At 43.7% G+C, this 24,950-nt stretch overlaps 1 protein-coding gene across 5 annotated transcripts in view; it reads left to right on the forward strand.

Annotated features, from left to right (window-relative positions):
* SH3PXD2A (SH3 and PX domains 2A) overlaps window positions 1-24,950 on the forward strand; it is a 261,000-nt gene that overhangs the window by 206,482 nt on the left and 29,568 nt on the right. For all 5 annotated transcript variants that reach the window (XM_054163352.1, XM_054163353.1, XM_054163350.1 and 2 more), the window contains one exon: window positions 23,102-23,215. In XM_054163352.1, the coding sequence (XP_054019327.1) occupies window positions 23,102-23,215 (114 nt within the window). The remainder of the gene's footprint in view (window positions 1-23,101; window positions 23,216-24,950) is intronic.

Genomic DNA, 24,950 nt, shown 5'->3' on the forward strand with positions numbered 1-24,950 from the left:
ACTTGATGATCCTTGGGGTCTCTTCCAACCTTGGTTATACTGTGATACTGTGATATGACAAGCACCCTTGAAAACGCTCCAGGTACGTTGGTTATAGGGGGTGCCCTGTGGCCTGAGAGGCAAAGCAGCATTAAAATTAACTTCTTTCTTCATATCTGCTGCTCAGTTCTCTCTGTCATGCACACCTTTTTTGCCTGCTTTGCTCTCTGGTGTCTGAGCTAAATTCTAATATGGAGGAGAAAGATGAGTTGTGTAACTGGTCATGTTTTCCACCCATCTTTCTCAGCTCTTTTGCTGCTTTATATTCAGGGATGCCAACGCTGAGGCAGTGATTGACTGGACTTGTGCAGTCTTGCCAGTGAAGTGGTGTGAGTAACAGCTTTGTTCGAATCAACAAACAGTTTCTGATCATCCTAGTTCCTACAGCTGGGTGCCCACCTGGGCTTGCTATTTGTGTGCACCTTTTCTGTTTCTCAAGATGAGCCACATCAGGTTTTTGTTTTACTGGATGCGTACGGCTTCATAATCTTCCCTGAAATGACAGAGCTGTGCCTCCTGTCACATGCTCATGTCTGGATATTCCACTGGCATGGCATGTGAGCCCTGTGCCACGCAGGTTCTAAACCAATGGGCGCACAGTTAGGCCTGACTTTGTTTAACAGCTCATGAAATTCATAATGCAGCAGTAGCCAGGAAGCTCCTGAGTGCGTAGGAGGCTGACCGCTGTTACGCAGCTATCCTGTTTTGCTTCTTTACTATCCAGCTCTGGAGAACTTGGAAGTGGAAGCTGGCAGAAGGAAAATCTTCTCACAAGACTCTTACTCTGTGCTTGGAGAACTGAAGTCATGTTGTGAAGTCTAAATCCATAGTGGAATTTGATGATGTTGACTTAAGGAGTCCAAGAACTGTGGTAGAAGTACATTTTTAAAAATAAAAATATAAGGTGTTGACTAGTCAAGAACTATTGAGATGCTAGTGGAGTCTTTTGAGCAAGTGCTTTCAATTTGTATTTGGATGTTTCTGTCCTATTTCAAAGCCAGTAGTATCTTGTCAGTGGAATTGTGCCCAAAAGTGCTCAGAAATTACTGTTGGAAGGTTGGCACAAGAGAATCGAGAGGCAGAGGACTTCGTGGTGTGACCAAGTAGGGGCTGAAGACCTGGCAGTAGCGTAGACTTGCCATTTCTGCTCATGACTGGTTTCTGAATAGATGGCAGAGAGTCTGGAAAATCTTAAGGGCAGCTTCTGACGAAAATGAGGAGCAGGCTTGGGGTAAAGTGGGACCTGAGTGCCTAGCCTCCCTTCACAAAACTGGAGTTTTCAAGCTCTCAGCTCATCACTAAATTGCACATTCCCCACACCACGTCTCTTCTGTGCAGCAAAAGGTTCTTGGTGGGCAGCAGTGGTATCAATATGATAGGGATTTGCTCCAGTTTATTCTGTGCTGCATTTTGTACTACGTTTTGTTGAGGATTCTCACACTCTTTCATTAGTTTTCTATGGCATTCACAAGAATAAGCGGTAAATATTATCTGGCTCCTGAACTACACTTGAACAGCTACACATGGGTTCAAGATGAGAAATTAGGGATTCCAGTCCACACTTTCCCAAAATAAGGAGGAATGTAGGTTGTGTTCAGTCTAGTGCTTTTGTTTTGGATAGGAGGCTTTTGTTTAATGTCAGTCTTGGAGGAAAGCTGTGAGATACCACAGGATCCCAAATGCTCTTTGTACAGTGGCTACAGCCAAAGACTCTGGAGCCTGGCGTTGCTGCCGAATTAGTGAGTAACTTCTTAATCATGTGACAGCAACACCAGGGTTTCCTGGCCAAAGATTTAATAAAAAAGTTTAAAAAGAAAAAGAAGAGAGTGAGCAAAATCTAGTGAGTCCTAACAGGAACGTGCCTAAGGTGTATGTGCAGTTAGCAAAAGGTTAACTTTTGCAGGCTTCCAGCATCCAAATCCCTACTTGAAAATCTGACTTTCCCTTGGAGTTTTAGGGATACAATCATCTTCTTTCCCCTTCTGCTTTACACAGGGTTTCTACTACTTTAGCCCAGAGTAATCCACCTTCAGCATAATAATAGATTTGATCCTTTTCTGTGGGATGTGATAGCAGATGTGCTTGTTCCTTAGTCCCCCCCAGTTAACTGAACAGCCTGATTACTGTGCAGGAGCAGTTCAGGTGTAGATCAATTCTCCCTGTACTGAATTCTCCCTTCTCTCTGAAGCTGAGTGATCTGAAGTGTCTCCTCATGGACAGGAGCTTTACTATGAAGTGGCTTCTTTTACTGTGGCTTGTATCCAAGCCATCGTGGAAAATCCAGGCATTTCTACTGATGGCTTTGGCATGCCAAGATTCAAATTCTTGGAGCTCAGGATTTTCCTTTTCCTTGCTCTCCTCTTCAAAGCCTGCAAAACTGAAAAATAAAACTGGACTGTGAGTGGGATAGGCATTATTGCTGGCTTCTTTCCTGTAACTAGGATATACAGTATTCTGAAAACCAAACAAAGCTATTCCCCTCCACCCATACCATGATACTTTTCTACCTCTCAAGCCTGAGTGTTTGACATAATGGGTTCAGACTGAAAGATAAGCTGGGCTCAAGATATTCTTCTATGATGCCCTTTTCAAAGCTCCTGAAGAAAGGGTGAGTAGCTGTGTGCTGGCAGACCTCCTCACAGCAGCTCTGAACCTGGGGAACAAATGGGCAGTGCCTCAGCGGGATGATCTGCTTGCAGCTTATATTGGTCAAGCAACAACCTCCAGCCTTGCAGGGGCCATGGTTATGCTGTCAAACTACACAGCCAGAGAAAAATAAAGATCCTAATGGAAACTTCTTGGAAGGCTGAAACCACTCCTGCACATCTGTCCTCTTTTGGAAAAGGCGCTACGTGCTGAAGTTACAAAGTATTGCCATAAGGGAAAGTGCTCTCTGCTTTCCAAAGATCCAAGAGCATCTAAGTGAATGTACATGGGCCATCAGCAAGTCACAGGCTCTGAAGAGCCAAATACCATATTCTCCAACTGCATGGAGGACGTGAGCATGGCTTCACCAAAGACAGTAAGTTGATACCTACTGGCCAAGAGTTGGTATCACTGCCCAGCCTCATCTAACTTCATATTCGTGTGAAAACAAAGATTTGCTTAGCCCGCTGCGACTGGCCTCACAGAACGAAGTGGCACACGAAGTTAATACAGCATACAGCCTTCTGGAGTCCAGGTTTCTGTGCACTTCCAATTAATTTATTATAGGAGATGTTATGTACCCATTTGGAATCACCCTCTGTTCATATTTAAAATTTGATTGTATTGTTAAAGCATTGAGAACGTCAGGGGTTTTTGGAGAGGGTTTTTGTACTGACTAGCCTAGCTTTGATGTACTTGCCAAACATCTGTGTGCTTTCTATATATTTTCCCCTTGCCTTCAGAAAAAGGATGGTTGAGTTTATTTGTGGATAAAATACTTTGCTAGGAATGACTGTAAATCTGAGGAGCTGAAAATTGTCAAGATGATAAGAACAGAGAATAAGAAATTAAGCCTGGTATGTAGTCTGGAAAAAATGAAATTCCTCAGAATCTGTGGTGTTGTTGTTGTTGTTCACTGGCACGTGGATATCCAGAAACTGGAAATCCAGCAAAGTTTCTGGTTTGGAAACCTGAAACCACTGCATGGTGTGGATGTTGTGATGAGACTAGCACAAGGATGACTGGAAGGTGCTGGAATTCTTGTTGGCACAGGTTGTGCTGCATGGGCAAGAGCTGACTGCTGACAAAGATGCCTGTTCTCTTCCTAAATCTTCTGGCGCCCTTTGATTTACATGACCAGTGATGTTACCAGTACTTTCTAATGTTAAATTGGGCATTCACAGTTGAAAGTCTTATTGCTAAAGCCATGAAAAAGCCATGACATCTAAACTCAAAAGTGCTTGGTACACTTGAGTTAATGTTTGAAAAGAATTTGAAAACCACAAAAACACCAAACAAACAAAAACCAAACCAAAAAAACCCAAACAACACCACACCTTGGGAAATGGGGCCACTTGCAGCCCTGTGTCTCTGGAGGATGTCGACTCTCTAGAGAACCACTGTGTCTGGAGTGACAACAACTTGATTCCAAATGTGCAATGTGAATCAAGTGTTGGACTTCAAGGTTGGATCTTGGCTTGGACATACAGTTGTATCTGTAAATCTGAGTGGACTCCTCAAGATGCTTGTGACACTGGTAACCAATGACTGTCTTTTGCTTGCAGCTGGCTTTCTGTAAATCCGGCCTCTTACTGAGCATTTCATCGTGATTTAGAGTAAGGATAGTTTTGGCAAGTTTTCCACGTGCAGGCTTAAATAATCTGAGTGAGAAAATCAACTCTTCGGGGGTGTTTCACAAGTCTAATTCCCAGGGATATCCATCTGCCGGCTTGGAGTGCTGCTGGAAGTGCTGTATCAGTGTTCTAGAAACAAGCGTCACTGGTGCCTGTGGTGGTGCTCAACAAGCATGGGCTGAGCCAAGGAATGTGCCCTTAATATAGCCGGAGTGCCCCAGATGTATTTCATGTATCAGTACAAAGCAGAGCTGTCTAATCTGCCGCGAGTCTCTCCAGCCACGCGTGTGTTTGGCTTGGACGCTGCCGTTCCCACTCTCGGAGCTGGAGTGTGTGTTGGCAGCAGGGAATCATTGTTGCAGAGTGATTCTGAGCACAGAGGAGTCAAACCAAAGTTCATTTTGTTCTTTTTCTTGAAACCTACAGCTTGCCTGAGCAAGCAGGGGGTGCATCAGCCATTTCTCTTTATGGTGTGTTTGGTTCTTGGGGGTTTTTTTTTGTGTTTGTTTGTTTGTTGGTTGTTTGGTTTTGTTCCTTTTTTTTTTTTTTTTAATTAATACCTCATCTCTGTTCTAAGAAGTATTTCACTATGGCTGAATGGAATGTCTTGCTCCTTAGACTTCTGACTCCGGTTAATGATAGACATCTTGCCTGCAAAGTAGGGGTAGGGCTTTCTGCTGTTCTTATTTTAAATGGCATATGGTAAATTTGCGGATGACACCAAGCTGGGGGCAGGAGTTGATCTGCTGGAGGGTAGAGAGGCTCTGCAGAGGGAGCTCAACAGGCTGGACAGATGGGCAGAGTCCAACGGCATGAGATTGAACACATCCAAGTGTCGGGTTCTGCACATTGGCCACAACAACCCCATGCAGAGCTACAGGCTGGGGTCAGAGTGGCTGGAGAGCGGCCAGGCAGAGAGGGACCTGGGGGTACTGGTCGATGGTAGGCTGAACATGAACCTGCAGTGTGCCCAGGCAGCCAGGAGGGCCAATGGCATCCTGGCCTGCATCAGGAACAGTGTGGCCAGCAGGAGCAGGGAGTTCATTCTGCCCCTGTACACTGCACTGGTTAGGCCGCACCTCGAGTACTGTGTCCAGTTCTGGGCCCCTCAGTTTAGGAAGGAGGTTGACTTGCTGGAACGTGTCCAGAGAAGGGCAACAAAGTTGGTGAGGGGCTTGGAACACAAGCCCTATGAAAAGAGACTGAGGGAGCTGGGGTTGCTTAGCCTGGAGAAGAGGAGACTCAGGGGTGGGTGACCTTATTGCTGTCTGCAATTACCTGAAAGGAGGTTGTAGACAGATGGATGTTGGTCTTTTCTCCCAGGCAACCAGCACCAGAACAAGAGGACGCAGTCTCAGGCTGCACCAGGGGAGGTTTAGGCTGGAGGTTAGGAGGAAGTTCTACACAGAGAGAGTGATTGCCCATTGGAATGGGCTGCCCGAGGAGGTGGTGGAGTCACCATCACTGGAGGTGTTCAGGAGGAGACTTGATAGGGTGCTTGGTTTCATGGTTTAGTTGATTAGGTGGTGCTGGGTGATAGGTTGGACTCGATGGTCTTAAAGGTCTTTTCCAACCTGGTTTATTCTATTCTATTCTAACCTGAAGCTGACCTTAGGCCAAAGTTTGGGGTGGGTAAGTAACCTATATATTAAATATCTTTATATATTTGGGCTGGAAGTGGGGTTTGTGACTTTTTTTCCCAGTCACAAAGGCTTCATCTCACTTTTCTTACTTGCTGTGCAATACCTGGGTCCCATATGTAGTCGGGAAAGGAAGCAAATGTGATTTTCTTACTTTGCTGTATTGAAACCTTTCTAGCTATTTTCTAGGACCTCATCTGGAGAAGCTGCTTGCTGGGTCTGGCTCAGGATTTGAAAATTGAGCTGTGAATAAATAAGCATAGACTCGTCCAAAGGCCTGTGATATAGTTGGAAGGAAAAGCAAACAAGGCTGGAAGTGACAGCACAAAGCTGTGATGAGTTAAAAGTCTAATGGCACTGCAGCACAGGCATCATCCTCAGTAAAGGAACAAGTGGCTTCTCACAGATGGGGGTTTTTATATCTTAAAAATGTTGCTCATTCCTTGGCTCTGCTCCTCAGCTGAGCAGTGCTTAAGCCTACACTTGATTAGAACATGTGGTTTGGGGGGATTTCACCATTTTCCTGCTAAATACCTTTACTGACTGCGACCTACTCGGATAGTCCAGGTGAAAAGAAGTTTTCTGTTCTTATTTATAAGTGAACTGCATAGGAACATTTTTTACAACTGTAAAAACAGAGGTGGAAATGGCATGAAAGATGAATAACTCCACTCCTTTGTGGTGATGGGGAAGCAGTGCTGCTGGCAGCTATCAGAGCTACCTCTGGACAGAAGATAGGTCCGAAATGGAGACAGCCTCTGCTCAAAGATAGATTCAGCTTTTTCTGACTCCCTTGTTGGAGGAGATTGTCCTACTAATGGAGAGGAAAGAGTAGTAAGAAAATGAAGTCAACTGGTTAGTGGTTTTGCCCATCCTATTTTCTATGGCAAAGAAATACCATGAGGAAAAGGGATGTGGGGGTGAGGTTTCTGCACTCCTGAAGGAAGGAGCAGTAGGACAGGCAGCTCATGCTGACATCTGTAAGTCATATCAGCAAATATATCAAATGTCATTCTGAGCCCTAAGGTTACTGTAATGAAAGTGATCTTCTCCTTAGAGATCAGGACTTAAAAGAAACAAACATGAGCAAAAGTGATTAATTCCTTCTTGTAGTGGGAAGGCGCTTTGAGATCACCTCCCTCTGTCACATTGCATCTGATCGCACATCCATCGCATTGTATCCAAGTGGAAGCAGATCATGTCCTCCTATAAAATTAGATCTTCTCAGGCTTTAGGAGAATATGAAAATACAGATCTGCATTTTGCTCAAACTAGAAAGCAGGTCATGAAGTCAAACCATATTCTGAAATAGTTGTGATGCTTAGGGCTTTGTCTTGGTCGTTCTGACCTCATGTGCTAATGTGATAGACTGACAGAAATATCTGAGGTTCTGTCTAGATCATCCTTGAAGTTTTCTGAGACTGTGGAAGGTGTTGCAAAAGCTGAAATGTCAGGGGGAAAAAAACCCAACACCGAAGTTAAGTAAATGAAAATCCAACTAAACAAGTGTTGCAAGGTTGAATCTTTCTAACTTCTCATTGAAATCTTCAAGTATCTTGGAAACCAGGTTAGATGTCTATATGATAACTTCTCAGATACTAGTTGCTGGTGTCTCTTTCTGGAATAGCTTCCAGACCATAACTTCAGCTATGACAAAAAGCCATGGTCCTCAGAATGAGTAGTCTGGTAAAGGTTGTTAGGCACAGCATTGGTGAGCCAGGTGATAAGGCATTAATGGCTTGTGAAATGCAAGAGTGCAGACCAGGTGTTGAATCTCCTTTGAATCTTCATTTTCCTTCAGCTTCAAGTGTGGACTGGTAAGCATACATCAAAGTACATGCTGGTAGAGGACCCAATAGATCTAACCTTTTCTGGGACAGAGAACTAAGCCTTTACTTTTAGCACCATGTAAAACTGACTTCCAAGTTTTATCAAACTATTTCCTATTATTGCTTGATCTCTTGATGAACTTGTTCATTAGCAGGGTAAATTGGAAAGATCTCTGGTAGAAATAAAATTAAATGGATAGTGCTGAATTTAATAATTAACATGAACTACTTCAAGTACAGCATGTGACTGTTCCCAAAATAAGCACATCAAAAAGCTTGGTTTGTGGTCTCAGTTCATACTATGTGTGGTGGTACAAGGTAGTCCCACTCACTGACTGGTACTAGCAAATGGTGACAAAGAGGTCACATGAAGAAATGGTCTCCAGGAAGATGGCTTGTAAGCACGAAAGAGCTGCACTGTATCTTGTGGGATTGAAGAACATCAGGAGGCAGTTTTGAAACTTCAAGAAGCTTCAGTTACTAGCCAGAAGATTGACCAAGAAATTCACTGAGGGACTGGTGTACCTTGCAGGTGGCTCCGCTCACAACTAGTGTTGGGAGGGTCTCTGCCTAAGTTAGAAGGGGTTTGGATGTAATGTTTGGTTTTGGTTGTCTTCTGCAGGTTGCATTGCACAGTGTTTGCTGAGCTGGCATCTGAGAACTTGGTGCGTGTCTTGAAAAGCCCACGCAGACAAAGGTGGGGGGTTGATCTCTCTGAAATGCAATGGGAAATCTCTTTGCCAGCAGGGATTTGGCAGCTATAGGAATATGTACTTTTCTTCCTACCCAGGCTGGGTTCTTTCCACTCAATAATCCTTGCCCACGGCCCCGGGGAAGGAAGCATGATGAAGAAAATTCAATTCATTAGTTACCCTAAAAATTTACTAGTGGTGCAGTTGTTCTGCCTGGAGGTACACCGTTGTGTATACTTCACATGTGCACACACAGTCACCAAATGGGATGTTTTGGAATAAAGTTTCAGGCCATATAAGCTTTTGTTAAAACATAGCATTCAAACACTGTAATTAGTATGTCAGCTAACAGAACGATCCAAAGACTTATTTACTATACAGGCTGTTTTACGTCGCAAGAGTCATGCTTCTGTGATCTCTGTTTGGCTTTTATGGCAGTGCCTAAGGCCCCATTGATCAGGGTCCTGTTGTGCTAGACATTTAGGCCTTGTCTCCAGAGAATGGAAGTCTACATAAGGGACAGACAAAGGAAACACTGTTCAAATTTGGGTGTTGGGGGAGGGGAAGGGAAGTAACTAAGACTTGGAAATTGAGAAGGAAAAACTCCTCCTACAAAAAGAATTGGTCTGGTTCTCAGTTCTCTTACAGAGACCTTCTCAAAGTCAGGACAGCTCCCCAGCAGCAGGGCCATCCACTTTCTCAGCTTGCAATGAACACGCAGCCTCAGTACTCCGTCGCAGACCTTTCCCAAAATAAGAAGGGGAAATCTGTGCATTTGGGGTGAAGGAAGGAGGAGATTTCAAAAAACAGAAAGGGAAAAAAAAAAAAAAAAAAGCCATTGACCTGCCAAGAGTGAGATCCTGAAAAGTGCAAGATTGCAAAATGCCTGAACTCAGTGCTATGGGTTTGGGGGTTTTTTGATGCCAGAGTGATTAGGGACTAGCAGTTGCCTGTGCTAAGTAAGAAGGTCTATAGAAAGTATGGTACTTGCAGTGGAGTCTGGCCTGGGGTGGTTACAGTCAATCCAGCATGTCCTCTTTTAGTAGTTGTGTACTGGAGAGAGGGAAGGGTTCAATCTTGCATGCTCTCACAGGGTAAGCTTAAGTGACTCCCTGTTGAAAAGATAAACACTGTGCCTCTATATCATCTGTCTAGCAGGTTTACGTAATCCCTTACTGTGCTGCTTATTTATTTTAAATGATGCTGCACTGTATAACATATGTGTGTTTGTAATGGAGGCTCCACAAATCTCAGGGTTTTTGCCCAAGGACAGCATTATTCTTGCCCTTGTTTCATGGTTGATTTATTCCTAATGGAAAGGAATAAGCCTCACAATGGTATATTTGTCTTGTCGCAGCTCTGTGAAATGCATGGAGATTGACAGCTCTTCTGTATCTCACATCATTAATTTGCCTTGCTAGCCTTTATTTGCCATCAGAAAAATCGGCCTCACAGATTATTGCTGGCAAATATGTGGTATGTCTGCTCTGGCTTTATTTGATTAAGCTTGGAGAGGTGGAGAGTCAGAAAATGAAAATGTTTAAATACTGGGAGTTGGACTTCTTGCACACTTAAGAGTGCCTTCCTGGAGGCAGAGCAGCAACTGAGGCTTCTGGCAACCCAGCCTTTCTCTGTGTCAAGGTGGTGTTAATAGGAATGTTGGTGCTCCTGTAGTGGAAGATTTACTCAGTGAGGTGTTTTCTAGTCTCTTGGGGCAGAGCAGTTCGCTGCTCTGAGTTTAGGCTGCCTTTCCTGTCTGTAAGGAGCACCAAAGGCTAAATATCAGTCTTTAAAGTCAGTGTGCCAGGTGAGACAATCCAGCAAGTGGCAGGGAAATCATATGCTTACTGCCATGTAGCAAAGAGGCTGCAAAGGTGCTTGAGCTAAGTGTGTAGCCTTCTTATCCAGAAGCTAAGCCAGAATAAACAGAAGCAAGTGCTTTGTTACCTGGCTGTCTGCAGAGTGTGTTCTGCAACATAAGATGAGTGCTCTTTTTGCTGGGGGGGGAGAGGGAAATAGGCATCTTTCCAGAGGTTTTTGTCGTGATAACTTTCCGATGTTCACCTTCTCTACTTACGCTGCTGATGCACCTCTATGTTACAGCTGATGGAACCAGATACCCCAGTAAGAATTGTTTGCTTTTTAAAAAGTCTCTGGGTGAACTCAGTTTCACCTTCCTGAAGGTAAATGTGCCCTTCTGTTTCCACCTGCATATGCTTTTCTCACTGTTTAAGTCTTCATGGTGGATAAAGGTAAAAGGCAAATATTTTCCCTCATTTTTTTTTTTCCTTTCAGTTTTCCATAATCTGCTCAAAATGAGACAGGCTCAGCTTCCTATTGAACAAATTATATAGCAACGAGTCTGGAAGCTTCTACATTTTAAAGAGGACTGAAAAAAAGCCTTCAGAAAATACCAAATTAGGTTTGTAATCTCTTCTGGGGAGTGTCAATGATACTACTCGCTCGTGTATCTCCTTGTTCAGTACAATGTAGTTCATTAATTGGCAGCCCACTAAGGCACTGGCTGCTCTTGTAGCCTGCTATTCATCACTCTGGTACTCATTTCCGAAGCTGTCATTTCCTGCAGCCTTGTGCAGGCAGCTCTTTGAGGCTCAGCTCCTGGGGTCACTGTAGAAACACGGCTTGAATGGAGCTCAGGAGAAAAGCAATGAGGCTGCGTTGAAGGGAGAGCAGAGCATTCAGTTTGGCTTACATCAGTATTTGTGATAACATACCATCTGGGCTATGATCTTGCCAAATCTAGCTAATAAATAGAGCTGGACAGAAGATGTATTTGGCCAGCAGAGCTTCAAGGAACAGCCAGGATATGGAAATGGCAATTTGTGAGATGGTTATCTGAGCTCTGCAGAGCAGTGCTGCTCTGTACGCTTTGCTGAGCACCAGGAAACCAAGGTGTCTCCTTTCCTTTAGCAGTATTGTGGTTCAGAAGGATCCCATAAAAGCTGTTTGTAAAAGGCAGCTCTCTTAATCTGGTGAGTCAGCTGTGCTTCAGATGGATCTTGTATCACTGTTGGGCTGCTTATCTTCTGATTTCTGCTGGATGTAGTATAGCCTTTATTCCTTGCTTCAAGCTCTTGTCCAGTGTTTTTCTGTTGTGTCCTGTCCTGAGATAACCAAAACTGGTCTCAGAGGTGGCAGATGTATTTTTTGATTGAAGTGTGGGATTGTGTGACTGACTTTCACATCTGGAGTGCCTCTTGGTACTCTGCTAGGATTGTTCCTAAAATGTGTGTCTTTCCTGGTTCTGTGGGGTTTTGAGAATATCCCAGTAAGCAACTGGCACCATGTTCTCTGCAGACTTCTGAACAAGAATTAAAACAAAAGCAACTTTTGTCAATCTGTGCAGGAAATAAGTATTGGCTATTCTCTGCTGCCTGTGAAGGCCATTTCCTATCAGCTGGGACTGGGGGTCTGTAACTTTTTCAAACCACTAGGAAGTAATTTGTAATCTTTGGACCAGATTACTATGAGGCCTGTTTGAAAGCTTATTCATGTTTTCCTAAAGAAAGCTTGGACACAAAATGTGTTTGCTTTAAGATTAAGTCCTGTGAACGTAAAGGAAATTACTTGTGAGCTTGACTGTTGCACCCTGTTGGCTGACCACAGAAAACACAACCCCACAACTGGTAATGACTAATAGCAAGTCTTTGTTGGCTCCTAGGGCTGAGCTCCCTATGCCCCATGGGGTGGAAAGCCATCTGTTTGCATGCCTTTACTGGAAAATGTGGCTCTGGAAAATATACTGCAAGAACTGTCTGTGCTGGCATAGCCCTTCTGAAGGCAGTGGGTTACTTCTCTGCTCCCATGGGCTGGGTTTGCCCTCCTGATTTCTGTATACTCTGCACTCTGTGCTGGAGTTCTTCCTTGTTCATGCCCCAGCCAAACCCACTTGTGTTTGGGAGCTCTTGTAAATTATTGATTTATGTAAACATGGTGCCTACAAGTAGCACTTAGGCAGGTTCACTAAAACCTGGGCTCTATAGTTTTCAACCTCTAAAAGATGGGCTGCTGGAGATGAGATGGGGGACAGCCTTTAAGGATGGTAGGAAATAGATTTATAACTTAACTTTCCTACCAGAGCTACATCTTCTTAGTGGCAGAAACACTGGAGGAGAAACAGAACTCCTTTTGGAGCTCTAATCAAACATGGAGGAAGGAAAGTGCCCCAGGAACTTACATGATCAGGGAAGCTGTACTAAAAGATCTTCGCACCAGTCACTGTAAGTGTGCCCTTTATCAATCTTATCTTGCCTTGTGGTAACTAAAATCAACAAAACCTCATATTTGAAGGGTGCATGTAAATCTGTCACTTTCCAAGGGGGAAGGAGGGGTGAGGGTGGGAAAGCATTGCAAGGAAAGGGGAAAATTGGTATGTAGTGTGACCAGAACACGAGCTCAGATAGGAAATCCTGTTTCCAAACACGATCAGAAGGAAAAAGGAAAATCAGTTATCTGAAAACAGGCATTTTCTGTAACAATTGAGTTGGTACTGTGGGCTGGATGGCAAGACTGTGTTGGTCAGTATAGCAGTGCAAGTCAGGAAGCTCTTGAAAACTATTGGTCTCTTGGTGGGCCTTGTTTTATTCCGGTTACTGTGTAGTGCTTGACATTCACAGGCTAGTAGCTGTGTCCAGGCTGCTTGCACTATATAGTACTAGTACCCCAAAAATATCTTTGTTCCTTGTCATGATTGATGAGATTTCCTCCCAATAATGCATTCCCTCTCTTTTGGGTTGGTTTGTTTGGTTCTTTTGTCCTTATATTGAATAAAGACTGTGAAGTGCAAACCAGTTGGGCTGTGTGGAATCCAGCTCACATACCCAAACAGTTTCACCTCTACATGTTCTTGAAATGAAGTAAAGCAAGAAGGGAAAGAGTCCCTTAAAATTATTTTTAGAAGGTATTAGGACTTTGAGCCTTGGAAAACATTCCCTCCCCCTCTCCCCACAAACTTCTTGAGTGCTGATTGGCCTGTAGAACCAGCTGCCTTCAATGCCTTGTTGATCCCCTAATTTCAGTGGTCTAGGGATGCTGGCCAGTACCTTCAACATGTTGGGTTGGCTATGCGTGTGTTCGAGTTGGCCGTGGGCAAGCTTAGCAAGTGCTGCTTTCCTCTGCTTCTGTCTTGAGAAGCCTAGTTTAGGACAGTTCAGGAGAAGCTGGTGACCTAGAGTTGTAATGGGAATTGATCTGAGATTTCATAGAATCATAGAATGCATTGGGTCAGAAGGGACCCTCAAAGGTCATCTTGTCCAAACCTTGCAGCGAGTAAGGACATCTTCAACTGGATCAGGGTGCTCAGGTGCCACAAGTAATATTCAAGACTCTTCTAGCTCTTCACCATGAGGTGTAGACTCGAGGTGAGGAAAAAGTTCTTCACTGAGCGAGTCATTTGTCATTGGAATGGGCTGCCCGGGGAGGTGGTGGAGTCACTGTCCCTGGAGGTGTTCAAGGGGAGATTGGACGTGGCACTTGGTGCCATGGTCTAGTCGTGAGGTCTGTTGGGACAGGTTGGACTTGATGATCCTTGGGGTCTCTTCCAACCTTGGTTATACTGGTTATACTGTGAGATGCTAGAACAGGTTGCCCAGGGAGGTGGTAGAAGCCTTATCCCAGGAGGTTTTTAAGGCCAGGCTGGATGTGGCTCTGAGCAACCTGATGTAGTGTGAGGTGTCCCTGCCCATGGCAGGGAGGTTGGAACTAGATGATCTTTGAGGTCCCTGACAATTCTGTAATGTAAAAGGTAGTGCATTCACTCCCTTGCTTTAAGGATGCAACTGGTGTAATTTCTACTGGATTACATGATGGCTTTGTGGATGTACGTGCCAATTCTTGAAAACATTTGGCAGATTCCTTCATTCCAGCTGTGTCAATACACAAATCTGAGGGGCTTGGGTTTTGTTCTTGCTTTGTTTGTTTGTTTGGCTTTTTTAAATGGGGAGGAGAAGCCCCTGGGTAACAATTAAACCGCAGCAGATAGCTGCAGATACACTCGGTTTGTCACTATCAGTTTATATTATCAGAACCCAAAGGTAAACTGTGTGCTTTGCTTACCTCCGCACACATACACAGGAAGTCACAACTGTTTTGAGGGATGAATAAATTAATATGTTGCCAAATGTGCACCTCTGGAAAGCTGGATTTGAATAGATACAGTAACGTTGTATTTTCTAGTTGTCTAATACTCTGAATATCCATTGTCTCTGCTGGTGATGTAACCCATAAAGCATTAGAGCTGAGTTGTATATTATCCAGTTTTCTCTTTTCCCATGAACATTTCCCATGTTCTGAACACTTTCTTTTTTTCCAGAAGTATGAGGAAATATGGTTCCAATCCCAGTAGAAGACAAGAGTATTATGTATGTGACTGCAGAGGCCAGGGTGTGAATTTCCACGTATATCCATGTATGTTTATGCATATAATGTGTTGTGAAACCAATCCAAGCAAACTAGATGTTTAAGCCAGAATCTGAGACACACTTTGGGATTCTTCATCTAGCACTTCTGTACACACCTAGTCAGCCACTTTTTGGTCTAGGAAAACCTTGTGTGGCAGCAACAGCTAGGACATTTACTCACATGTAGTGGGCCCTCTCTGCCAGCCACCTCTGCAACCAGAGGAATTGGAGTATAGCAGCAAGGGGACATGCTAACAGTACAACTGACAAGTCTGCACCTACCAACAATACAAGATTAGAAGTAAATGTGGAAGGAGGCAGATTGGAGGGATTAGAATAGCAAATCTACAACTATATGTGCTTGAAACAACTAGTTACCTCAATAGCCAATCATTGCAGGAAAACCCTTGATTTTTCTCCCTCACGTATTACAGCACCCAGGCTCTGGGATTCACTTCTATTTTCCTTCAACTCAGTAACACCTAAAGCAGTGCACAGAATGCAATTCCTTGTGCTGCTGCTGAGCCTTAATCATTTGCAGTTGCTATCAAGTACTGGTGAAGAACAGCAAACTGTGGTCTCACCTCTTGCCCTTTTGTTCCAACTTTTAGCTCTGTAAAGCAAAGTGTTGTTCTGTTAATGGCCAAAAACTGCTAACAGAGTCTAGCCTTCCAGAAGTCCCCTTCTGCTCCTCTATAATCAGAAGTGTTTTGGAAGGAAAAGACCAAGATATTCAACCATCCACCTAACACCAACATGGCCATTAAGCCATGTCTTGAAGTGCCATGTCTACATGTTTTTTGAACACCTTCAGGGATGGTGACTCCACCACCTTCATTGGTAGCCTGTTCCTATGCCTGACTGCTCTCTTTCAGTGAAGAATTTTCTCCTTATGTCTAACCTAAACCACCCCTACCACAACTTGTGGACATTTCCTCTCAATCACTTGATACTAGGGAGAAGAGACCAATATCCCCCTCCTTTCAGGTAGTTGTAGAGAGCAATAAGGTCTGCCCTCAGTCTCCTCCAGACTAAACAATCTCACTTCCCTCAGCTGCTCTTGTCCTTCAGATTCTTCAACAGCTTTGTTGCTCATCTGTGGACCCACTCCAGAACCTGAATGTCCTTCCTCTGAGGGGCCCAAAACTGAACATGGTATTTGAGGTGTGGCCTCACCAGGGCTGAGTACAGGGGCATTATCACTTCTCTACTCCAGCTGGCCATGCTACACAGACTAGGATGCTGTTGGTCCTCTTGGACACATGAGCAAACTGCTGGCTCATCTTCAGCTGGCTTACGTTCACCCCCAGGTCCTCTTTCCTTTTCTTCCACAAGCATGTAGTGTTGCCTGGGGTTGTTGTGACCAAAGTGCAGGATCTGGCACCTCACCTCTGGAAGCCTTCATTTCAAATACTGTTTCCATCACCAAATGAAGCAAAAATTGTTACGGCCTGTACTCCAAGAATACAGCTGAGCTTTCAGACTGTCCCTAAGAAGAGAAACACAAGTGTCTCCAGGGGCACCCCATGTGGGCTTTGGGTTATCAGAGTTCCTAAGTGATGCTTTTAAGGTTGGGCTCTTACTAGGTTTTTAGTAGGGACTCCTGAATCTTAGTTGAATACTCAAGCAAGGCACGGGAGTTCAATCTCTTTGTGTTCTGTCTTCACTAAGTACTTAAACTGTTATGGTGGTTTAAATATTGAGAGTAGCTTTCTGGGCAGAATGTAGCCTGTAGCTGTCTGACTGCTGTTCAACAGCAGTCAGGTGTGTGGCTTATAATGTATATCCTATCAGATGTGGTGTCACATTTGGTACCAGGAACAAAGTGTTTGCCTTTTATGTTTCAAATCTTAGCTTCTTTCTCAATGAAAATATGTTCCTTAGGAACTCTGCCTTTGTGTGTGTTTGTAATTCTTCATTCAGCTTTTAATGCTATGATAGAAAAACTGTTTCATAACCTGTATGGAAGCTCCACTTTCCCCTTCTGGGCTGCCAGGAAAGAAGTGACAGGCATGATCCTTTTTTCTCTCATGTCTCACATGAGAATCCTAACAACTCTGCCCCATCACAGTGCTGTGGGCTCTTGGCATATTTCATTAGCAGTAATTTGGGCTGGTTAGTTCTATTCCTGCATTCCAAAAGCAATACTTGGTACTTAGAGTTGCACCTACAGTAGTTGCAGGAAAGATAACCTTTACACTTGAATGTGAGAACAGTCAGACACAGATATTTGGGGCTGCAACACCTTGCCAAACGTGGCTTCTGTGGCAAGTGGAGTTGCCCACACAAACCATGCTTCCTAGTGTGTAGCTTTAGGATGTGAACTGGCTGGAAGGATCATGACATATAGTTGGATTGGAATCCTATTGTGTGGTCCAGTCTGTTTTGGATATAGTACGTAAAAGGCAGTGAACCTGTGCTGTGGATCTGTATTGTTTTCAAGTAGGGTATCTGCCACAAGCACATCTTTCTTCCTTGGCTATGTCTTTGAGCTCAACTTCCATCTTTAAAAGGAGACAAGCATTGCTTCATGGTTGAGTGGTGGCTGCAGGAAAGTCTGCAGTTCACAGTCTGGAAAACAAGATGAAAGCTGCCTTTAATATTACACCAACTTTAATAATTCATCCTGAGATGACAGCTTTAGTCCGCAGTGCAGTGACTCATGCACAGACTTCTGTACCCCAAACTGTAGTCAGCTCCCTGCTAGGAACACCTCTTGCATATATCTCCATATTTAAAAGCAAGGTGCCTCTTTTGTGAACTGTAAGGACAAAATGCTTAGAAGGACACCAACCTTCGTGCAAATTCAATGCTTTCAATCCAGAGACTGCCAACTGTGTGGGACTGAAGGAACCCTTTAGAGAGAAGAGCCGGCATGTGCAGTGATAGTGTGTAACAGCATACAGACACTGTAGTGAATTTTGGGGAAGTGTGAGAATATGCTTACTGCAGAAAAACCCCCTTGCAAAATGCTACTTCTGTTCTGCTTCTGCATCTTCTTTGGAGGTCTGTCTGAGGCAATTAAGACTGACTTCCCTGTGTGTATGAAATATACATGTACTGTGTGGGAAGGGCTCTAGAGAGGTGGTTAAAGCAAGCACCTTTATCCCTGCAGAATGCTGTTACTTTAGCTGTATTTAACGAAGCCAATCATATCTCTGAAGGAACGTAATCAGCTGTTGGCACAAAAAGGTCTGTGTACCAGGTCTGGAAGTGACCTTATTGCATTTAGAACTGCTTTGTAAGGAGGGGGGAAAAAAAAAAAAAGAAGAAGAAGAAGAAGAAAAGGGGAAAAAAAAGCCAAAAAAACACAAAAGAAAAAGCAGCTCAAGACTAAAGAACATAAGGAGGAGGACTTCTGAAGTCTAGAAAAGCACATCAAATATACCAGACTGCTGCCTGAGTGGGATTTTCCCAAGACTCTTGAGAGGTGGAGTGTTATTTAAGTATCTGTTTAGAAGAATGTGTAGTCTACTCCTGCAGGAGAGATTCCCGTTCCCTTTTATAGCATTGCTATCCTGCTTGTTTACTTTAGTTAAGCTCATAAATTGACAAGGGCTGCAGAGAAATGAATGGGTGGGGGGGGGGAATTGGAAACCAGCATTCATCTTAATCCCACAATTTTAGTACTTTTTTTTAAAAGGTGATTTGTAGCATTTTGATTGAGTAAGCTTCAACAGGAATAGCTATTTTTCCTTTTGGTGTGGAGAAATATTGAAGCATGGATGGGTGAGGATTCGTGTAAACATAAGCAAAACTTGAATTAAAGAAGTCCTTTCACTGTGTTCTGGCAGTTTCCTGGGGCGTGGGCTGTGGATAACACTTCCTTTAATTCTTTTACTTGTTTAAGTCTTTTGGGGAGAGGACTGGGAATACAGTTGAAAACTAGAGCATGATTGTTAGAATCAAAGTATTTTTGTCATTTATTCACTCTCCAGTGTGACCAATCTACTTTTGCAGTCGTCTTGCTGTATGCATGTATATGGCAAGTGGGACTTTTCATCTCTTAGTAAGTCTGTGCTGAAAATGCCTCAGAGTTACCCGAGCCCAAATGGACTCTGAGTGTGGAGGCATCTGGGCTGTTGCTAGCAGTTGCCATCCAAAGGGTCAGTGTGTGTGGGGAGAAAATTGAATTTTTAAGGTAGGAGTGCATATTCTTTAGTTAGTTATTAAGGAAGGATTTGGAGTATTGCCGTGACACTCAAGTGGAACTTGATCTGGGCACAGTGGCTACAGACCCTTGTGTGCCTTCTGTGAGGTTCAAACTCATTAGGGATGAAAGTTGATGACTCAGTTTAGACATTAATGCCACATCAGCTTTAAAGTTATATTTTTGAAGCCTGAGAGAGAAGGGCACCTGTAAGGGTTAACTCAAGCTGTAAAGCACTGCCTAATTTTTACAGATGGTGAGTGCAAGAGTGAACCTCAGACTGGCTTGGCAGTGCACAGAGATAACTTTACGTAATTCCCTGCAGATGTTGCTGGAGAATGGTTTTAATAATGAATTGTGAAGTCAAGCTCAATTCCACCGTGGAGGGGGAACTCAAAATAAATGCAGTGTTTTGTTCTGTTTCATAAGCATGTTTTCTAATAATGGATCTGTGATGTTCTGCATTGGGAAAGATGGCATGGAGGGGACAAGAGAGAGTTTGAACCCTTATAGCCTTGACTGTCTGAAAAGAAAAGAAAGAAGAGGAAGAAAAAGGCAAAGGTGGCTAATTTATCTGCAAACTATGAAGCTGGGGTGGGGGGAAGGGTGGCAGGACCAAATGCAAGTTGCCCTCATGCATGCTTCTAATGAGGGGATGATGTGGAGCAAGTGCTTCATGATCAGCCAGGTTCCGCAGTTTGTGTTATGCATGGACTGCAATGTGGAACATTGTCTGCGCTTCACTCATTTTCTGATAGCAGCTTGTCAGTTCTTGCACTGTGCTGTAATTCCTTTTCTGGAGGGCTATGGTTTAAGTGTGCCATCATAATTCAGGTTTTTGCTTTATAAGGTCTGAGCTGCCTCTGCAGTGTCTGCTTGGCCACTCAAGAGACCTTGCATGTCTTTCTCGTGAGCATCCAATTTTGAATTCTCTGCTGCTGGACTTTTCTTAGGTTTTTCAGTTGTTCAGGCAATTTAAGTAAAACACTTTCTTTCTTTTGTTTTCCTCTGGACATGCTACTCTAATAAGCTGCATTAGAGCCTTTCTTTTGTCCTTCTGAATAGCAAGCCTGAAATAGGCGATAGGGGCTGGTTTTCTCTGAACCTGAGCAGATGCTGCTGTTTTCCCGGTAGCTGGCAATGTGTGCTTGCAGCCCAGAAGGCCAGTTGTATCATGGACCACATCAAAAGTAGCAAGGCCAGCAGGCTGAGAGGTGATTCTGCTGCTCTGCTCTGCTGTGATGAGACCTCACCTGGAGTACTGTGTCCATATCTGTAGTCCTCAGCACAAGAAGGTCGTGGATCTGCTGGAACAGGTTCATAGTAGCACCACAAAAGCAACCTGAGGGCTGGACCACCTCTCCCATGAAGAAAGGCTTATAGATGTGGGGTTGTTGAGGCTGGAGAAGGAAAGGCTTGGAGGAGAGACATTATTGTGTCTTTCAGTACTCAAGGGGACCTGTAAGGAAGATGGGGATAGTCTTTTTTTAGCAGGGCCTGTTGTGACAGGAATGGGGGTAATGGTTTTACGCTAACAGAGTAGGTTTGTGTGACTTGACCCCCAACTAGTATGTGGAAACCTGTTTGTAAAATCAGTGGAGTCATGAGGATTTCATGCTGAGACTTTTCAGGAGCAAGGAATGGCAGTAGGGAGGCACAGTGCTATGTAGGAGGCATTGTGTATCTCCATCCAGGCATGGGGTTTAGGGATTGCCTTTTAGCAGGGAGCCCTGTTTAGATGGATGGTGGCTCAGCTATTCTGTGGCTCCAAACACAAGACCTTAAACTCAGCTCCAAGGCCATGGTGCAGCTCAGTGAGCCAAACCAGAGAAACTGTATTGTGAAATGGGCTAGCACTGGGTTGACGTCAAGGCTGTGTAATCCAGCCCTCCAAAGACAGCTTTACCATGGTTTGAATTTGCCCCAAGCACACATTTTTAAGTGTAGGCAAGTCCTTTTTGTGCAATTGTGTTTAATTTCTGAGGAAGAGTTTACATAAACTATTCCAGTCTAATTGGTATCAGCTGAAAGCCAGCTTCTGATATTGTGTCTAATTATAAGTGTATATTAAACTGTGTTTGCTACCCGTGTCAATACATTGCTAGTAAAATAAAGAACAACCATGAAGATGTGTTTTTGAAATGCTCTGGCAGATCCTGCGTGTTCGCTGCTGTGGGCTTCATGGCAGGAGAATCCACCTCCTGCTGAGGGAGGATAACTAAATTTAAACTTTCCAACCATGAGCCTTGTGAAGCAAAGTTTCCAAACCTCTGCTGGGCCAGAAAATGGAAAGCCGTGTCTGAGTTTTTAGAGTAAATAAATAGAGCTACCTAGCAGCTGTGTGGTGGCAAGTGGGGGGTTTGTCCCTTGGGCCACATTGTCTCCCAGGCAGGAGTTTGTAACTGCCATCCTCAGTCCTCTGTGGCAGGATTTGGAACAGACTTGGGTGACTTCTAGCACGAGCACTTCAGCATTGCTTCAGCTGGGGTTTTTTGCTTGTTTTTCTGGTGTTTGGGGAGTGTGTGTGTTTGTTTGGGGGGGTGTAATTTTTTTGGTTGTTTTGGTTTGGAATTTTTGTTTTGGGTTTTGTTTTGTTGTGGTGGTGGTGTTTTGTTTTGTTTTGTTTCCTTAAAAGAAAGTTACATGTTACATGGCAGCAGAGCCTTGCAAACCCTCCCTTCCCCTTGCCAGCCCCAGGGCTGCAGCCACCCACCTCTGGGGCAGCTGCATCACCATCACACAACTTTAGTCTTTGTCCCACCACAAATGAACTCATTTTTGTGCCCCATCTCTTTAGAGAGCAAGCTGGCTTCTCCCTGCCTTTGTTCATCGGGCAAGCTTGAGAGTCTCCTGTGAGTTTTGTTAGGTTTATGTCGAGGTTTATGACAGCCATTAAAGTCTGTAAATTGTTCTGAGATGCACGTACAGAAATAGCTGTTTTCTCAGCTCCTTTTAAGGAGGCTGAAAGACAGATGTGGAACAATAGCTTGTATTGTCCTGACAAAGCAACTTGCATTTTGGGGTTGAGACTGGGAGATTGTAGAGAACAGAAGTGGTCTGCCTGCTTGAGGTTTTTTTTTATTGTTCTGTGTCTTAACCTTGACCTTTCCTGAACAGAGCAGAATCTAGCTGTGCTCATATTTGAGAGCAGCAAGCTCTTGGGTGAACGAGTCTACATCAAAAGCAGTGAAGGACTCAATAAATCAGTATAGCCAAGCAAGAAAAGAGGCAAGGAGAGTTATGATTTAGATGCATTTAACCTAAAAATGGCTCACCTATAATTTTTTAATCATCCATCCACGGATGTGACCCAAAGGTTATATTCATAATGCGGGTGAATGTTTAACCTTTTTGTAGATAGTTGTAGAAATCTGGATGTTTGTGTAGGAAGGCAAATAACTGGTGCTTAAGGTCTGAAGTCACATTTCAGTTAGCTTTTCTCTCTTATTTCTGTTCTCTGCAGTACTTTCCAGCTTCCCAGAGCACTGAATTCAGGTCACATTTGTTAAAACGCCAGCTGTGGTGATAAATGTTCTAGAAGCACTTACTGGTTTGTATCCTGTTCTGAAATCTAGGCCCCTTCCGGTGAAGTCACTCCTATCTCCATCTTGGAACTTCTGTGTTGCCTCGTATGAGGATTTGGACAGCATTTGCGCTGTTTCACACTGACATACCCAGAGATGTGCATATGAAATGTTTTGATACAGTAGATGCACATGTTGCAAGACTTGCTTTGAGAAACTAGAGATCTCAAATTGAGAATTGTCATGGATAGACTTCAGATTGCCTGAACTGTTGTTTGCTCCATTATAACCTTTTTAACGTGAGCCCTGCCCGCACACTCATTTATCTCTGTGAGAGTATGTGATATAAAGTGGTATACAAGGGATATAGAAGTGGTATCAAAGAACTAAACTCTTTCCTTCTAGAATGCTGCATCATAACCCACACCTGCACTGAAGCTGCTGACATTGTGCCACTTTCTCAATAGCATCATGCTATTCTTCTTCCTGTTAATGCTGACCAACTACTTCTTTTACTTCATTTTGTAGGCTGGTGGTTTGTGAGCACAGCAGAGGAGCAGGGCTGGGTCCCCGCTACATACCTGGAATCACAAAATGGAACAAGAGATGACTCTGACATCAATACGTCCAAACTCGGGGAAGGTACAGACAGCTTTGTGTTATCAAAGGGAAACTCATTCCCTTGCTTTATGCTTTTCTCCCCACAGGAAAACTTGGAAAACTTGTGCTGCCAACTTGTGGCTCCTAGTGCAGTGCAGTAACCTTTTTCTCCTGTCTTGTATCAATAAATAAGTTATTGCAGAAGAAATTGAAGTACTATGCCTGTAATCCCTCAGCGACCTGCTGTCAGTGTGACAAAAGGTTCAAAAACTGAAATAGTGCTGATTTTAATACTCAATACAGCTAATGTACAAGTCCAAGCAGTACATTCTACCAGAGGTCTTGTACCCTTGTGTCCAGGGAAGGAGAGAACTGACATGTCTCTTTCACAGAAATTATATCAGTGAGTGCTTTTATTTGGATGATGATGCTTGTCAGAGCCATAAGCCATTAAAAGGAGTAAGATTTAATGGTTGCTCCTCACTACAATTAATTTTTTTTTAATTAATCCTTGAAACTAGTTTCACTGCTGCATTCTGTGGGCTGTGGGGGGGGGGGGGGGGAAAAAGTACTTTTGTTTGGTGTGGTCTCATTTTATTAACGCTTAGATGGCATTTGTCGTGTACATGTATTTAGCTGTGCTGGTTTTTTGGCTAAAGATACTTAATCCAGGTTCCAGAAATTGAGTAGTACAACCTCACATTTTCCTCTGTTCCATTATGAAAGACTAACCACATCTTAATGGACTTCTCATGTAGCAGCTGTGTACAAAGGACATTTTTATTATGTTGTGCTCCATTCTAATGAATCTCTTGCTAAATTTCTAGGTCCTCTTGACATGACAGTTATGTAAAATGTATGTGGAAACTCAACTGACCTTTCCTTAGCTCAGGCAGGAGTCTTGGGGTGTTGGGGTGACCATCTGCCCACTGAGATAGCACACAGGCAAAACATAACTTTGTGCTGGGCCTCAAGGGTGACATCTGTGGCTCATTGAAGTCTTTGGCTCTGTAACTCATTTTTCCCTGCTCAAAGCTACCCATATCCTGGGTCACTTAGGGTTTAGAGACAGACTGGCTGTAGACTGGTAACCAGTCTGGTATGATGCAACATCTTAGCAAACGTAAAAGCAGTTAGTGATGCTTCCCTGTTGGTAAAGAACAAAAATTTACTGCTCTTTTCTGAAAGAGTTGAAGAATGCCTTGTCTGCTGGTCTGTAGCTTCCTCCCATTTCCTGAGTCTTAAATACGGTGCATGTTTGACAGCCTTATTGCTTAGACTGCTTTTGGTTTAAGCTCTCGTCTGCCTTTCATGTTGCCCTTTGGAGTGTATCTGCACAGGGCTGGGTAATGGAAAATCCATCAAATATTTCTTATCTTTTTCCTCTTAGTCTCCTCAGCTATGGTCAGCAGTCATTCTCCCTGCCTTATTCCAAAGCCAGATGCTGAAACCTGTTCTTTCTGTTCAGTTCCATCTAGGTGACAAATCTAATTGCATTACCTCTACAGCTGCTTTGATGTGCCCCAGCTTTTGTTTCCTTCTGAGTAACTTTGCTTTCTGTTGTTAGCCACAGAAGCAGAGACTTATTTTGCTCTTTGTTCCACTACCCCCCAACCAGTTATTCTTTACTTGGGCTGTTTTTCTCCTAATAGTTATTCTATCAGAAAGAACAACTCAGAATCACTCTCTTGGGGAAAAGTGTATGAAAGTAAAAACGCTCTTACACAGAAAGCACTCCAATATAACTGTGGAGGAAGGCAATTTAAGTGGATCAAGT

This window comes from Dryobates pubescens, chromosome 8 (genome assembly GCF_014839835.1).
Source record: "Dryobates pubescens isolate bDryPub1 chromosome 8, bDryPub1.pri, whole genome shotgun sequence".
NCBI classification, from domain to species: Eukaryota; Metazoa; Chordata; class Aves; order Piciformes; family Picidae; genus Dryobates; species Dryobates pubescens.